This window comes from Trichosurus vulpecula, chromosome 8, assembly GCF_011100635.1.
Source record: "Trichosurus vulpecula isolate mTriVul1 chromosome 8, mTriVul1.pri, whole genome shotgun sequence".
NCBI classification, from domain to species: domain Eukaryota; kingdom Metazoa; phylum Chordata; class Mammalia; order Diprotodontia; family Phalangeridae; genus Trichosurus; species Trichosurus vulpecula.
This window is the reverse complement of record NC_050580.1, coordinates 171,099,186-171,117,511: the sequence shown is the minus strand read 5'-3', so window position 1 is coordinate 171,117,511 and position 18,326 is coordinate 171,099,186. Positions and strand designations below refer to the sequence as shown.

The 18,326-nt window shown below is 39.8% G+C and overlaps 1 protein-coding gene across 1 annotated transcript in view; it reads right to left on the bottom strand.

The window, feature by feature from the left end:
- Window positions 1–18,326, bottom strand: part of SHC4 (SHC adaptor protein 4) — a 156,082-nt gene that overhangs the window by 6,824 nt on the left and 130,932 nt on the right. Inside the window, exon 10 of the mRNA XM_036735874.1 lies at window positions 3,733–3,912. Coding sequence (XP_036591769.1) covers window positions 3,733–3,912 — 180 coding nt within the window. The remainder of the gene's footprint in view (window positions 1–3,732; window positions 3,913–18,326) is intronic.

The window sequence follows — 18,326 nt, the reverse complement described above, 5'->3', positions numbered from 1 at the left end:
TTAAATAAGTCAGTTTGTCTAGAGAAGCTAAAGTACATGAAGGGGAGCCCTGGGGAACAGACTCTTAAAATTTCAGAGTTGGAAGTGGCTTTAGTGGCCATTATCACTGTAATATGCCAGGCAAATGGTCATGCAGCCTTATTCTGGAGATCTCCAATGTGGAAAAACCCATTACCTCCTAAGCTGACCCATTCCACTTTGGGAAAGCTCTCATTGCTAGGAATTTTTTTTTTCCTGACATCAAGGTAAAATTTTTTTCTTAGCAATTTCCACCATCACTCCTAGTTCTGCACTTCGATGACAAACAGAACTAGTCTAGTCCTTCCACATGACAGCCCTTCAAATAGCTATTTTGAACATCATGCATCCTCCAGGATAACGACCTGAAACCTAATCAACATGGAGATTGCTTCAGCTTTTGGTACTCAGCACCTCCTCAGCACCATCAGTTGCCTCTTCGCTTTGATTTCAGGACTGGAGGGAAGAGCAAAAAAACTCCCCTCAAAACTTCCCTTTAAAGAGGGCTCAGAACTTCCAGCCAGCTCTCCATTTCCCACTAGCTGCTCTGCTTAGTTCCAACTCCTTGAACATATCCCCTCCCCTCCTGGTACTTTCAACTTCCTTTGCGTGTTGTCTTCCTTTATTAGACTGTAAGCTCTTTGAGAACAGGAATTTTCTCTCTTTTTCTTATTTGTCTCCCCAGTCTTTAGCACAATGTCTAGCACATAGCAGGTACTTAATAAATGTTTACTATCACAGCTATCATTTCTTTTCCCCTCCCCTCCAATCTTCTCTTCTCCAAGCTAAATATTCCTACTTCCTTTTTTTGGTCTTAATATGCCATCCTTCTCTATTTTGATTGCCAACATTTGGTTCCTCCTCATCCTATCAGGGTCCTAAAATGTGATTTGCAAAATTGAACATAATGCTCCAGATGTGATCTGACCAGAGCAGAGTACAGGCTGATTATCACCTCTATACCTACCTCTAGGAATAAGAAAGCAGCTAAGTGATGCCTTCTCTCTCTCTAGTGCCACAAATTCCTTAGTTCTAAGCATGGAAGTTTGTTCAGACCTCAACAGCCAGCTTGACCACAGCCCTTCAGGAGCAAAAGGCAGCCAGCGACTGCAACCCAGTGTGTTGGTAAGAAAAATGGGCTCCTTAGCACTTAGTTCAACAAGTGCCCTTGAAGAGTTTGGCTTTTGTTTGCTTTGATTAATTCAGTGTATTTCATTGAGTCTTACTAAGGGCTAAGCCCCAGGGCCCAAACCCCTATTAGGTGTAAAACCTTAGTGGGTGTGGATTGGCAACTAAGGTGGGGTCCAAGGTAGGACTAACTCCAGGGAGGGCCTAGTTTACATGTCTGGGAGAGCAGAGGCTTTTAGACCATGTGGGTTTAAGTCCACCTCTCTGTGATGATTCTAGGTCACGTGGGTGAGTCACATGTGTGACTCACCCATGATGCTGAAAAAGATATAAAAACCAGGAGTTGGCTGTCTGTCCTTTGGAGCTCTTTGCTGCAGCAGTGGTGGCGCGTGACTCTGGACCAGCCCTTGTTCTGAGCTCCTGGGCTGAACCTAGATGTTGGTATCTATGAATTGTATTGGGTCTGTCTGTTGATATTTGTAATTTGTTTGTATTTTGTTCTGAAGTTCAGGGTGCTGGATTTTTCCCCTGAACTAAGTGAATGCTGTCTGTATGCTGGATTAAAGTAAACTTGTCAACCTTTTTAACCTTGATTTCCTTATTAAAGCAGATCAAAAGAACCTGTGCTTTCCCAGCGTGCCGGTAGCTTTCTGGGTGCTGGCTGTGGGTGGATCTTACACCCCCACAGAAGCTGCTAGCCGGATTGTGGAAACACCCAGAAGTACCAGTGCTACAAAGTTCTCCACTACGGAAAGCAGGATCTGAATTGCAGGTGCTGACGAAAGTAAGTTCAACTGCTGAGGCTGGGAAAAGCAGACTGAACTTCTAGGGCTGGGCCAGAGAACCAAGGATTAGACTCTAATGCCCTTAAAAGGATTTGTTCTGTGAAGTTTGGATTCAGTCAAAGGGCAGCACTTGAGGACCTACAGGACTATATGGGGCCTCAAGGCTGCAGGTTCCTCACCCCTGGACTAGAGTAAGTAGGACAAGTCAAGACACAGTGAGTGTGGGGAATGGTGCAGCACTCCACCAAGCCTGAGGGAAGAGCAAAGCATCCAGCTGGGGCCAATTCTGACCACCCAAATGTCAGTTAGGGTAGAAATGTTGGCTGGTGAAATGTGAATTCCTAAGTATGGGAGGAGACTGAGATGCTTTGAGATCCAGCCCCCAAGGAAACTACAATCAGAAGGAAGGGAGTAAGGAAGAATGATAAGGAAAATTAAGGAGGAAAAGAAAAGACTGAAAGTACCAAAGATTTCATGAAGAAAAGTATCTCAACGACCTTGAACATAAACAGACAAATCAACAGGTCAGACAGTGACAACAGAAGGAAATGTGGCCTCCAGATCTTGTAACAAGTCCAGGCGTCTGTGAATAAATACTGAAAAATGAAGGAAAATGATCCAACACTTGATGAGACAGAGGTCTCTGTGGAATTTGAGGACAACACAGAACCACAACATGCTGTTCCTTAGTGGTTTAAAAAAGAAATGAGAATTATGAAGTTGAATTTTTCTCCTACACAGAAAAAATAATGAACAAAACAGAATCTACAATGGCAAGCCTCACCAAAGAAAACAATAGATTGAGAATGTAAAAACAGAAGTGAAAGACAACCGAGAAGAAGAGGAGAAAAAAAACAAGAACATTCAAAGAAAATAAACTCACTATACAAGCAAAACATAAGGATCTCAAATATAGGATGTGTAGAAATAACCTAAGGATCATAAATCAGCCAGAAGAGTGAAAGGACAAAAACCATTAACACTATAATGAAAGAAATAATAGAAGAGAATTGTCCAGAACTTATGAACATAAAAAATGAAATTCCAATGGAAAGAATCCACCGATCACCTCCAGGAAAAAAAAAAAAAAGACTGCAGACTCCAAGATATGTAGTAGTTAAATAACAATTCAATTCAGAAACAACAAGTTCTGCAAATTATCAGGAGAAAGACCTTCAGATGCAAAGGAAAGGACATCTAAATAACACACAAATCTCTCTAATGACCAGAGAGGGTAAGTGACTTACCCACTGGCATACAGCTAGTAAATTCCCAAGGTGAGAATTGAATTTGGATTTCCTGACTCTATTCACTATACTTTTAGTTTATTGTGCTCTATCTTCAACAAAAGCATGTGGTATAAAAAAGCTTTTTTACATTCCAGATTTTACTCTGTGAATGGGGTGTAGAGGAGTGGGAAGGGAATAGGCATTGTGCTAATATTATTCCATTTGATCCTAACAACAACCTTGGGAGGTTGATACAATTGTGATCCCCATTTTACAGTTGAGGAAACAGACAAACGGAGGTTAAGTGACTTGCCCAGGGTCACACAGGTATTAAGTGTCTAGAGCCATATTTGATCTTGGATTTTCCTAACTTGAGGCCCAGAACTCTATCCACTGAGCCACCTAGCCACCTCTATGAACAGTACCCAAATTAAAATCCAGCGGGTTTTCAGATTTTCCCCCTCCTCCAACCCTAAATTGACCATAGAGGAAATGTAATCTTTGCACATACTTTAAAATGAAGTATAAAAAATGTTCTCTTTAGAATGTGAAAAATATGTCTAGTTACTTACTTGTACAGTGTAACGGGCTCCCAAGTATTTGAGTGGAGTCTTGATTTCCAGAAGGGCAGACTGCCGTCTGAAAAGCCTGAGTATTGATGTAGCAGGGATCATCGAAGAGATCCACCCTGCACCTATGCTTCGTTAATGATGGATCCCTTTGGGTCTTCACAACTCTTTCACTGATACTACCTGGAGGGATGGTATCTTGCTTGTATCATGTAAATATTTTAATGAATCGCAGCACATACAAATCTGGAATCAAGCTCTGGATTTGAATCTTCTAGATTTCCATAATCTTGGCTTCCAAGATCTTAAAGTCAAGAACCACTTTCGCCTCATACTTTTTGTTTATTTTGTGTAGTTTACAGCTCAGAACCAAAACTCTGGATTTATATAGTCTGGGTTCAACCTTGAGGGCTTCCCGAGAATTATACTCTCTTTTGGTTTGTGTCCCCACTCATTATTCCCCTTGGGAACATCAGCATTTGGATCATTTTTACCCCACCCAGGGTTTCTTCTAGGAACATAAGAATTTGGCCCATATCTGGGTCTACACAAAAATAAAAATAATGGAAACCAGCCCACATCTCTCATGAAAGCACTCAGGCAAACAAAACATCAAATATGGGACAGAGTTTATTTATTCTGACAAAACCCACAAAGAACTTACATTCATAAACAGTAAAGACAACTCTCCTTCTGTCACTGATGAGTTTCTCCCTCCCAAACATCTATGTACTCTTCCACACATAATGTCATTACAAGAGGAAAAACTTGGTATTGTAAGAAAATCACGAGTCCCATTGGTGAGTCCCACTCCCCAGGGGATCTATACGGTTGCCTTGGCTTGTCTGCCCTGAGTTGAGCAGAAAGTACTGGGAGTTACTAGACCAGAATAGTCCACATACCTCGTGCAACCAAAGAAAAGTTAGATCCAGGTTTGCCCTCTCTACATCATAGCTCTGGCACTTACTATTCCTCAGTTCTGTCTCCTCCTTGGTCAAGAAATTTCTCTACTTTGTATAAGAGATGCCTTGTTATTCTACCATTATCACCAGCTTGGTCCAGCAACTCTCCACCACTATCCACTGCCATCTCTGGGATCAAATGGATCCCTGAAGGGCAAGGTTCTCTGATATACCCAAACAAATGGTCTCTGACTTCACATTCCTTCCTTGGGGGATGGTAGGAGAGGGGCTGGATGTCTGCACAGGCTCCCATTCAGCGAAGTGTCCACCTCTTAACTCTTGTCCTTCTACCTCCAGTTTCCAGTAAAAAGTCAAGCCCCAAGGTTATAACTCAAATATTAGAATTAGTTGTTAATCATTAGTTATCATCCGTATTCGGTGATGTCAAAGGAACCAACCCACACCCACACACACATACACACACACTTATATACATATATACACATGTATGTATACATGCGTGTCTATCTATCTGCCAAATATTTATATAATCCAGGCGTCAAATAAATTCATACTTTATCAAAGAACTAATCTTGTCAAAGGAAATTCTCCCTTGTATAGGAAACATCATCAATGCCAGAATAAAAGGCCCCATTTAAGCGGGGGAACAAGGACCTAAGACAATGCCTACCACATTCATTTTCACTATAATTTGCTGGTGTGCAAACAGTGGCTTTCAGTTTTGGCCTGGAACATAGAAGTACAGTAAGTCCTGGCCTTTGGGTGGAGTCCATTCAATCCATTTCCTTATGTTCTTCCCCAGCTTCCTCCAACAGTCCACCTATTGCCCATGGAGACAAAGTCTAGCAGGGGGACCCATGGTTAAGGGTGAGGCAGACAAAAAAAGAGTTTAGGGAGGGTAAAGAATAGAAAAGGGGTATCTGGAAATGACAGAAGCTGGTCAACAACTAACTTCCAGTGACTTGCAAAATGGCAATGACCGAATTTAACTATTTCCCGCTTAGAAGTACTTTTACAAACTTCAGTAGTTCTTATGAGCCTGGTAAGAGGGAGAATGATGTCTTCTGTCTCTGCTATGAAATTGTTTTACCTACAGTATTATCTACCCCCTGCCAATGTGATAAGGCTTAGTTCTATCAAAAAAAAAAACAAAACAAGCAAATAATACTCTATGGAGAACATGTGCCTTTTAAAGTATATTAATGGGGAATAAATAATGCAATGTCATTTTATATTCAAATTTGTAGCACATGTTTTTAGTACTATGCAATAACATTCATAGGCATAAATAAGGTCTTGACTTGTGATTTCAATGGCATAGCAAACTCAATAATAAAGAAAATCTCTCTTATCAATGCAGTTAAGAAGCTCTCTGCAACTTAGGGAGTTGCCTGGGAAATTGAAAGTTTACTTGATTTGCTCAGGATCACACAACCAGTGAACACATGTTTTTTGGCTCTGTGACCAACTCTTTAACCAAGATGCCACACTGACTAATTCATTCATTCTTACAAATGAATTGGGAATGAATATTTTCATGACATCAAATCACTTATTTAATAAGCTCCTTGAGGGCAGGGTGCTTAGCACAGTGCCTGGCACACATAGTAGGTGCTTAATAAATGTTAATGGATTGTTTGATTTAAGTGGTTTCTATTCTAAGAATTCCTGAATAAAATATTAACTCTTTTGGTTTGTTTGGTTTTTTTTTCCTAGAAACACTACACTAAAACCTAACCATAATGTTGTCCTTTAAGGTCCACTCCACGTGACTGCCCTACAGGTAAGACCAACTTTGGGCCTTCTTGTTCTTTGGCAACTAAACCCTTAGATATAGTTCAAGAAAGGCAAAAAGTGAGTTTAACATTACAGTGAATATTGTTGTGTCAAAGGTTCTACTTATGTCCCAGTGAAGTTGCTGCAGCCCGTTCTCTTTTTGATGGAATCCTAATAAAGCTGCCCCCAGCTCCAATATTCTAACTTAATTATAGGCCCCACTGAACAGCAGGCCCACTTCCCCTACCTAGACACTTACTCCCTCCCCTCCACTAAATATCCTAACTTCCTCATATATGCCTCACTGCTCACTAGAACAACAGGTATGTCCATGAACTCATATTTCTCCCAGAAACAGCAGGCATGTGATGGGATGGTATCACAGCCACTGCCTCTAGCTAACTGCTGTCCCCATACCCATTCCTCATATTTCCCACAGAAACAGCAGGTGTGTCCATGCACTCAACCACAATCACATCCATCTAGTTTCAGACAGGATCATGTAACAACAATGTTGCTAGCAGCTGTTGTGGGGGTGAAAGACCAACAACAAAAGCACTCAGGAAGGCTGCTAGCACAGGTTCTTTGATCTGGTTTTCTAAGGAAAGTAACTTTAAGGGGTTACTTTAATTAAACATACATATACCATTCACTTAGTTCAGGGGGAAAACCCAGAACCCTGAACCTCAGAGCAAATACAAACAGAAAATACAAACAGAGACAATATAAACAGATCAACATTTCTGTCTAACCAAATCACAATACATAGTTACCAGAGAAGCACCAACATCTGGGTTTTCAAATCCAGGGGGGCTGCTTCAACAGCTTACCAGAATCACATCAGCAACACTCTTTCAATGAGTGTGCCCCCAAAGGGAAAATGCCAACCTCAGATCTTATATACACAGCTCAGGGCCAAGGGGCGTCACGACCATGCAACTCATACCTATGTGAACTAGCCTTTCTTGTTTCTTAAGCAGGTCAAAGACTCTTGATTCAATCAAAGAAACAAAAGACAACAAAAAGTCCACTTTGCTTGCCATTACATTTGAAAGACAAAACTTATCAAAGGTACTTGATTACCTTAGCATTCCAAAAAAGAAAATAGTAAAATAATTGCCATAACAGACCACAATACTCAGCCAATCAGAAATCAGCACCACCAGGATGCCCAAGCAAGATGTGGACCCCAAAACAATAGAAGGGACTGTCCCTAAGTAGGTACCTGCACAACAGCAAAAGCTGTCCTTTAGGTGAACTTGTGACGTAGAGAGGCTTATTATATCATTATCATAGACATACCTCCCACAAATGGATTTTTCTATTTGCATTATGGGTAATCACATGCACAGTTCCACTGTGGCTGGGACCTCTCCCTGATTACATAATCCCTTAACAAACCCCTCCTGCCTTTTTAATATTCATAATTTCTGTTATGTAATTATATCTTTACCCTATAAAAATCCATCTTGCTTTCTCTGAAGTTGCTGGTTCCTCTTAGAACTTAGCCCGCTTCATGAGAAGCATCAATCTCAATAAATGCCTATACTTGGATTACAGGGAGTCTGACTCTGAATTCTTTGAGATGGTTCCACCACAGCACATCAAGAAACCACAACACTTTCACCTGCAACAGTACTCTCCGGACTGGACCTCCAAAGACCATGTACTTCCTCACCTCCAGGAGGAGCCACTCAGTTTTAGAAGTCACGCTGGGGAGTAAGTTCAAACTCATCTAACCCTCTATATCTAGAGAGCTCCAGATCATTCTTCATATTTCATCTACTCATCTACCAGGAAATTCAGGCCATACCCAGGCATCTTCTCATCTCCCGTCCTACTACGCATATACCATGTCCCACCATTCCTCACTTTCTACCTCTTGCCCTGGAGACAACAAATAAATAAATATGACCACTGCACATGGAACAGGCATGACAATCACCTGCCTTATAACTCCAGTCACCATCAATGTGACTCCTCAAATCAAAATTCTTTTCCCTGGCCACCCAGTGGCCTATATCCGTTATCTTCCCTTATTGGAACTTAAACGTCTTGAGTTCAGACACTGTCTCACTTTGGTATTTCTAGACATAGTGCCTGGCACATAGTAAATGCTTAATAAAGGCTTTTAAAAAAATCATTCAGAATACTGGACACTTGCTCTATTTAATGTCAAAGAAGCATAATATGTAGCATTATGTAGGGAGAACAATAGGACAGAAGTCCAAATTCTAATCCTGACTTTTCATTCTCTAACTTTATGACCTTGAGCAAGATATTTAATCTCTCTGAGCCTCAGTTCCCTCACTTGTAAAGTGAGGGTAACAATGTTTATAATAATTAACTCATAGGACAACTGTGAGGATGAACACTGCTCTATATGCCTCCAAGTTTCATGAAATCTTTAAACTTGTTATCCAATTAAACTTTTTACAAGTTAAAGATTTCTATTTAGGAAAAAAAATTCATTTCCTAGGTTTTAATAAGATTTGGAGCTAGAAGGGTCCATAGAGATCATCTATCTAATTTTATATGCGAGGAAAAACTCAGGTCCAGAGAGAAAGGACTAGCCTATTGCCTTACAGCTAAGTGTTGGGAGGCCAGATTTGAAACCGAGTCTTCAGAGTCAGAACTGAAAGGGACCCTAAGTCTATCTAGTCGAAACTCCTTATTTTACATATGAGACTCAGACAAGTTAAGGGATTTGACCAAGGTCACACAGGTAGTAATAAAAAAAGCTAAGATTTAGAGTCCGAAAGACTTAGAGGCAATCTAATGGAACCCCTTTGTTTTGCATATGAGGGATTAAGGCCCAGAGAAGTTGTCACTTGACCACAGTTCTATAGGAGAATCATGAATGACAGAGCTAGGATTTAAACCCCAGTCGCTGACTCCAAGGCCAGCACTCTTTGTTGGGCCAAGCTGCCTCCCCTCCTTCCTGATTCCAAGTCTAACAGTCTTTCCACAAACCGCACTGCCCTAGGAGAGCAATAAAAGTGGAGCCTGGGTAAAAGCTTTCCTCAGGCAGCCAGTTTCTCTACTGAATATAGAAAAGATTAAATGCAATTATAATTATAATAACCATTTGGATTAATATAGTACTCCTTTGAAGAAACGGAGATTCTATGATCTGAAATGAATTGGTAGTTTGAATTCAACCTAGGACTATAAACTGCAGCAAAAAATTTTCAGGCCTATAATGATTTGTGCAATGACTGTATTTTAAAAGAAATCCTGATATTCTTTCTCCCATCATTTTTTTTCTTTCTGAAATCCCTAATCCTTTGTTCTGTTTTTGAGTGTACTTATTTGTTATAGGGGAAGATTGTGATGGGATGGGGGGAGCAAGTCTCTGGTGAATGTTAGTGATGTAAGGAAATAAATGAGCATTGATAAAATATTTAAAAGAAAAAAAACATCAAATCCTGTGTTCTCTGCAGTCTTCCTTGACTAAGAAGAAGCAGGACATCATTTCCCATCTGACTCAGGCAAAATCAATCAAAGCATACTGAGCCTCTCCTATGAGCAGGAAACTGTGCTAGGCTATTGGCAATGCCATCACAGCCTCCAACTCCCACACCCACTCCAGGAAACTCCAAACTAAAAGAGAATGCTTACTGTGTTCGTCTTGTTTGACTTCTTTAGGATGTCAGCTTTAGAAGGAGAGGACCAATATCTCACACATATTTTCACAACTCTTAGCATGCTACGAATTGCTTAGCCATATATTTAAGGCCTGCTACCATCTGGTTCCATCCTACCTTTCCATCCATATTTCACATTATTCCCTGTCGTGCAAACTATATTCCAGCCAAACTGGATTACTCACAGTTCTCTGATCTCTTCCTGCCCCCTTCCTGTCTTCATGAATTGATGAAGGTCATCCCAAATTCTTGGGCCACACACTTCCTCTTCATCTCTATGTGTTGAAGTCCCCTTCCTTTAAGGCTTAGCTCAGCTGCCATCTCATTCATGAAACCTACCCTGATTCCCTCCCCAACCCAACAACAAAGTCAATTCAGTTTTTCCTGAAAAATCATTCAGATTTTCCTAGAGCATTTTGTCAAGAGTTAAACCTTCCTTTTGCCTCTATTACATTCTACCTTGTACCATATTTATTTGTGTCTATGGCATGTCCCCTTATTTAGATGGTAAACTATCAGAGTCCAGGAACTATGGGTTGGTGTTTTGTTTTTGTTTTTTGTTTTTTGTTTTTTTCCATTTTCTATCCTTAGAACCTTGCAAAAATTCTTGTATATAATAGGTGTTAAATAAATGTTGAGTCAAGTTGAATTACAAACCAAATGGTAGTGAAGATTACAATATTTCAAAATGATATATTCAGAATCAATAACAATAAGCATTATGGCCATTCATATGTCTAAATGCAGAATTCGTGGGTAACCCAGGTCTCAAGCCTGAAATATTTGCATGAAACTCTCTTCATTGGTGGAATGATGACTAAATGCCATGAGCCTGTGTGAGGGGTATAACTGGTATGAAAGTTTGGGAGGTGACACATCTTCCTTCCCGCTATGAGAGGATACGTGTATTTCCTGATCTCCAGAGAAGGACCCAGAGAGGAAGAGAATAAACTTTAGAAGGCAGACATGTAGGGTAAAGTCAGCTTCCTAACATGTCTCTGATTTCCAGCTTTCCTCCCTAGAGACTAAGGAATTTCCCTTCTGGTGAGATTGAGACCTTTCTGTCTTGGTTCAGTCTAGATATCTCATTCTCACTGGAGGAGATCATTTATTCTATTATCTGGTATATTCTAATCTGTATAACTTCTCTGATTTCTATTATTTATCTGCTTGGATAAATGGATTTGCTCACTATTCACTATTTGTAATCGTGCAGCTAACATTTGGTGGGAAGGGGTCAAGCTTTCAAACATGAGATTTGGGTACCTCTTTCTCTTTCATGTACCTTTTTTTTTGGAGGGGGGAAGGCAGGGCAATTGGGGTTAAGTGACTTGGCCAAGGTCACACAGCTAGTTAGCGTGTCAAGTGTCTGAGGCTGGATTTGAACTCAGGTCCTCCTGACTCCAGGGCTGGTTGCTCTACTCACTGCACAACCTAGCTGCTCCGTACCCCCTCCTCTTTAAGGGGCAGCAAACAGGAAAATGGCTTGAATCTAAGAGAATAATTCTGCTAGACTAGCAATATCTTGGGGTGGGAAGGGCAGATATAAGTCTAACTTGGCAGATATAATTCTAATTGCCAAGGAAAGCAGAATGATCAGCCTTATGGCTCCTTCTTCTGCTCCCCTCCAGGCAGAAAGTAAAACCCCTCTTGGAAGAGGAGGTGGGAAAGTTTTCAGCAATACCTCCCCATAAGCCACATTTAGACAACCTATGTAGATATACACAAAACTTTCAAGAGTAACACAGGTACCTTACATATAGGTTTACAATAAAGTAAACTGCACAGGATTATAAAGGAAACCAATTATAATGGGGGGGAGAATATAATTTTCTAAAATTCTTCTAGAGATAAATTCTTCTGTTCCTTTTAAATCGCAATTATTTATGGAATGGGTAATATTAAATTTATTCACAATTAAACGTTGGTTATTTTATCTCACTTTCTCCCTTATAAGAACTTAAAATAGCATTGGAATTTTGTGTAGGACTGACCCTATTGGGTCTATTTTTTTTTGGTGGGGGCCGCGGCTTATAGTTTCATAGATTAAGCTCTCTATGACCATGAGCAAGTTTCTTAGTTTCTCAGCATCCTACACAGTTAAGACTCTAAATTGCAACAAAGGGATCAACTTATAGAGTTTCCTTATACCATTGAAATAAATCACTAATCCATTTCCTAGCTCCGGGCTGTGCTTTCATCAATTAAAGTGAACTCCCAGTGTGGAAACTTCTTTTCCCTCATTGAACTATTGTGTTTGTCCTTTTCAAAGAGGATCATGATATCAGGGAAATGATGACATGACTTGCAGTTGACTTTGATTTGAGGGAGGGAGGGCTATGCAAGGTCACCAGCCTCACTATCTCCTCCAGAGCCATCTGGGTCCAGTGACCAGACAAACATTCATTAGGAAGACTGGAGATGGCCCAGGATGCAATGGGAAACCCCAGCCCTTTTAGGCTAAGGCCTTTTCAGAAGTGAATCAAGGGAGCAAAGTTGCCTTAAATGTTAAAAAAAAAAATGGGGAATCCCACCCTGTGCCCATATTTAAAATCCAAGCTGAAGTGTGTGGTTGGCTAAAACTTAACCACATATGCCAGCCATTGTGCATTCCAGAAGGTTTTTTTTTTCTTTTTTGGCCAAGTATCCCTCTGAGAAATTTATCCAACCTGCCTAAGAGAAGATTTGTGGTAGAAAATAGATCCACACATAGGCTGCTCATACTCTAAGTACCAAAATTTTTAAGTGTAAACCCTAAGGGTATGTGGAAATTTGACGTCTTTTTGATTAAAAAGATCAACATTTCCATTTTAACTTGAAGTTTGGGGAAACATTATGCTATTTCTCCATCTAAGATTTTTTTTTTCCATAAGTGAATTTAGCAGTAAGGATCTTTTTAAAAAATATGTCTGGCAATAAATATGATTACCTCCTGCAACCAAGACTGCCCACTGCGGTGTGTATAGTGTCCCAAATTCAGGTTTTTAAGTCAATATTTGAATAAACAAATGTCTTATGAGGAAACAGGCCAAGACCTATTAAAAATATTTATATAGGTGTCTCTGAAATACTTGCATGAGAATCTCTAAAGGGAAAAACTCTCAGAGCAGTAGATTCAAAGCCTGAGTAACTTCAATGGATCATTGGTCGAGCATTGCAAATCACATTTCAAAATTAAGTCTAGTTACTACAGGCAGCCTCCGAAATAGGACCACCTGATTTATGAATTAATTTTTTTCAAATATACCAACATGCAGTCACCACACTAAGTGAGGGTGGGGTTGCCTTTCTGCCATCAATGGCATACAGAAGGGTGGGGGAGCTAATGAGAATCTCTATACCTTGTCCTGGAACCTTGAATCTGGGAGGATCCTAGATTTAGAGCAAAAAGGGACCTCAGAGATCATGTCTAGTCTTTATTTTACAGATGATGGACCTGAGTACTTTGCTCAAGATCTCATAGATATTAAGTAAAAGAGCTGGAATTTGAACTCAGGTCCAACGAATACAAGTTTATGGTTCTTTCCACTCTTCTGTGCTGCCTCCCTGTCAGTAAAGGGGAGTGAGGAAAGGAGAGAAAATGAAACTTGTGATGTTATACAATGGGAAGAATATTGGATTTTTGAGTCAGAAGACTTTGGTTTAAATCTCACATCTGCTAGATACCTCCTATGTAACTTAATCTTTCAGGGCCTCGAAGAATTTATCTGTGAAATAGGGGTTGAACTAGAAGACCTCAAAGACCCCTTCAGTTTTTAAATCTATGACTCTCTGTTCCCCAAGTCTTATAGCTGAAATACTGTACAATTACAGCAATATCTATTTTCTATTACTACATTTTCCACTGTAACTGTATGTCAGCTGAGGCACTAGTTAAAAGAGGTTTTCGTAGGCTGATCTGGGAACTTATCCATCCATGCATCAACATATCAATCAGTCATTAACTCCTTATTATGTGCTAGGCTAAAAGCAAAAAATAATTCCTGCTCTCAAGGATCTCATATTCTTTTTCTCAAAAAATAGGTTTTTGTTGATATCTTTTGTTTCTGTATCACCTATATCTCCCATCTATGCCCAGAGAATCATCCTATAAAAGAACAAAAAAGAATTTAAAGGAAGAAAAAAAATCAGTAAAACCAATAAGCAAATAGAAAAAAAAATCTGATGTTAATGTGGAATGCTCCACATCTGTGGACCCTCGCCTCTGCAAAACAGCAGAGAGAGGCAGTTTCTCATGTTTCTTCTTTTCAGCCAAGCTTGCTTTCTGTAATTTCACCACATTCACTTTCAGTTGTTTTAGGATTGTTGTTCTTCCCCTTTGCATTGCAGTAGTCATTTTGCACATTGTTTTCCTGGCTTAGCTTCCTTCGCTTTGCATGAGTTTGGACAAGTCTTTCCATACTTCTCTATATTCATCATACCCATTGTTTCTTATAACATAATAATAATCTGTTATTTTTATGTACTACAATTTAACCATTTCCCAGTCCAGAGTTTCTACTTTGTTTCTAGTTATTTGCTGCTGCTAAAAGTGCTGCTCTAAAGATATCATGGTTGTAAATGGAGGCTTTCTTTTTGTTATTGACATCCTTATGATAAGTTCCTACAAATGGAATCTCTGGGTCAAAACGCATGGACATTTTATTTCAATGATTACAAATTGCTTTTCAGAATGGTTGGGCCAAATCATAACACAACCAATAATGCTTTAGTACATACCCATTTTTCCATAATACCTTCAACTTCAACCATTCCTGTCTTTTGTCCTCTTTGCCAATTCATTCGGTGTGATGTAAAACCTTTTGTATCTTAGACATCAACCCTTATAGCAGATATTTAATACAAAAATCTTTCCCAGGCAACTCTTTCCCTTCTTATCATCGACATATTAATTTTGTTTGTGCAAAAGCTTTTTCAAATTCATGAGATCAAAATTATCTGTTTTATCTTTTGTAATTGCCTCTACTTCTTATTTGTTTCTAAATGCATCTTCCACCCAAAACTATGAAAGTTGTGTATGTGATTTACTTTTCTTCCAAACTAAAAATATGGAATTCTTCATAAATGTGTATGTTAATCTTGCCCAGGGCCCTTGTTTTGTTTCAGTTTTAGCATACGTGCTTCCAAAGAGAGCACAGGAGCTCATATTCTAATGCGGAAGACAACATGTAAACCACTAGGTATACACATTATATATAAAAATTGGCAGAAGGTAATCTCAGAGGGGAAGGCACGGGCCAAGAAAGGCTTTGTGTAGGAATCGAGTCTCAAAAGAAGCCAGGGATGAAGAAGAAGAAGTAGACAAGGTGGAGGAGGAGAAGGAAGAGAAGGAGGAGGAGGAGGAGGAGGAGGAGGAGGAGGAGGATTGAGGAAAAGGCTATCATTTGGAAATTAAGGGATCATTGGTAATTTTAAAGAGATCGGTTTTAGCTGAATGATAAGGTTAGATGCCAGATTGTGAGCAGTTTAGAAGAGAGAGTGGAGAAGAAGTAGAAACACTGAGTGCAGAGGGCTTTTTCCAGGGATTTAGGTGAGAAGTGGAGGAGAAATGTAAGATGGTAGCTAGTGGTCATGGAAGGATCTAGTTGGGGGTTTTTAATGATGGGAAGACTTGGTTATGTTCGTAGACCCTATAGAAGGAGCTAGAAGATAGGGAGAGAATGAAAATTAGGGAAAGAGTGGAGATAATGGAGGGCAATGGTGAGGTGAGAGAAAACAGGAGAGAATGCAATGAAGAGAATATGTAGTGGGATTGGCTTTGGCAAACAGAAGGCCACCTCTTCAGAGACATGGGTGAAGAAAGAGATAGTAGGAGGGTGAAATGTGAGCTATGTGAAATGACAAAGAAGGAAAAAGAAGAAGCGCTTGGTGAATGGCTTCAATTTTTTTGGTCAACTATGAGGTGAGATCCTCATCTATAACTTTGTGCCTGTGAGCGGTATATCCAGTTTAAAAAGGAATTCTCATAAACCAATTGTTTGTAATTTAGAGATTTTGCCAGTGCTGGATGCTGAAGTCTTAGAGGAATAGATGGGAAATTATTCCTTGCATTGATTGTTTTAAAATGAAAATTAAAAAAGCAACCCCCAAACATAGGGACAAAAACTCAACAATCCAGCCTTGGTCAAGCCTGCCAGAATTTGTGGGCCATTGCATAGTCCATTCCATGATGAGGCATCAAAATGGTAGTCAGGCAGCTGAACTGAAGGCAAATCCAGAAGAATATGTAAGGCTGTACACTGGTGGTGTCAGACTCAAACAGAAATATATACTTGAAGCCACATACTGACTTAGAAAGCCACAAATTAACATTATCTGTGTTGTACTGTATTTTTATTTATTTTTTAAGCACTTCCCAATTATTTTTATCTGGTTCAGCTGCACTTGGGAGTTTTGCAGCTGCTTGCTTGGTGGTGAGTTTGACACCTCCGCTGTAGACAACCTAAAATCACCATAAAATTATAGAACTAGAGCTAGGTGGGAGGTCATTTAGTCCAACCCATTCATTTTACAGATGAGGAAACTGAAGCTGAGTGAAGTGAAGGCACTCATCAAAGGCCACACAGGTGATAAGCAACAGAGGTAGGATTTGAACCCAGGTCCTCTGATTCTAGAAATGGCACTATTTTGACCCTAACACACTGCCTAAGTGAGGAATAAAAGAAAGGGGAATACAATTCCATGTCTAAAGGGCTCCAAATAAAAATCTCATTTATTAAACAGTATTTAATTGAGGGGGCAGCTAGGTAGCACAGTGGATAGAATGCTGGGCTTAGAATCAGGAAGACTCATCTTCATGAGTTCAAATCCAGTCTCAGATACTTACTAGCTGTGTGACCTTGAGCAAGTCATTTAGCCCTATTTGCCTCAGTTTCCTCATCTGTAAGATAAGCTAGAGAAGGAAATGGCAAACCATTCCAGTATCTTTACCAAGAAAACCCCAAATAGGGTCACAAAGAGTCAGACATGACTGAAATGATTCAACAAGAATGCAAATCCGCTTGAGAAGAAATTATTAAGATTATTTAGGATTTGGGAGCTACTTAGGCTTGGGCTAGGCGCTCTTCCGATGAGAAAGAAAGAGGGAGTATGACTGCTACTTTCAAGGAGCTAAACATCTAACTGGGTAGAAAAGTGACATTCAGAACAATGAGAAGTATAGGACAACATACAGGAAAGCATGTGAAAATATGATTTCAGTTTTGTTCCTTTGTACTGGGAAAGACTAGTAGGAGTAAGGTTAGTTAGAGAAAGCTTTCTGAAAGAGAATATTCTTTAGATGGGATCTTGAAGGAAGTAAAGAAATTGGACTGGAGGAGAAAAATGAGAGCAGTGTTCTAGCTGGGGTGAAGGTGCCATCCAAACAAGCAAAACGTTACCACGCTACGGAAGCATAGGTATTGGCATACAGGTGGAGCTTAAGGATTTTAACACCGGAGCAGCTGATCTGAGATAATCCTGCGGCTGACGCTGGCCCCTTGGCCGCTGTGAGGTTGCCTTAGAATCCAAGCAAAAAGCAGGGAGGAATAGAATAATAGCTAATAGTAATAGCTGGCATTTTGAGATTTGTAAAGTGCTTTACATTATTTTCTCATTAATCCTCACAACCACATTGGGAGGTAGGTGCCATTATTATCCCTATTATATATGTATATATATGTATGTGTGTGTGTGTGTGTGTGTGTATATATGTATGTGTATATATATATATATATATATATATATATGTGTGTGTATGTATGTATATGTATATGTATTATCCCTATTTTACAGATGGGGAAACTGAGACTGAAAAAAAAGTTTCGTGACTTGCCCAAGGTCACACAATAAATGTCTGAAGTGGGATTTTAACTCAAGTCTTCCTGACTCCAAGGCTAATATTCTACACACTAGCTTCCTGAACAGAACCTCTGGATTTGGTGTCTGTTAAATTAACCCATCTTATAACTTGCTGAAATGTTTGTCTGAGAAGTTGGGTTGGAGAGAAGGAAAGAGACAGAGATAGACCATTATGATTAAGACTTCCTTGTGAAGGAATGGTATGGTTAGATGGGTGGAATGTGGACAGGAGTTCTTTGGTTTCTAGAAGGCTTTCCCTGCTTCTCTGTGTTTCAGTGTCACCTGTTTCCCTGTGAGAGTTGTGTGTCAGGACATACTGTGAGCTGCCCAAAGTCCTAGGCATAGAGAATACCTAAGAGTTTGGGAAATCAGTGAATCGGATTTACAAGAGCAGCAGCAAACTATCCTTAGC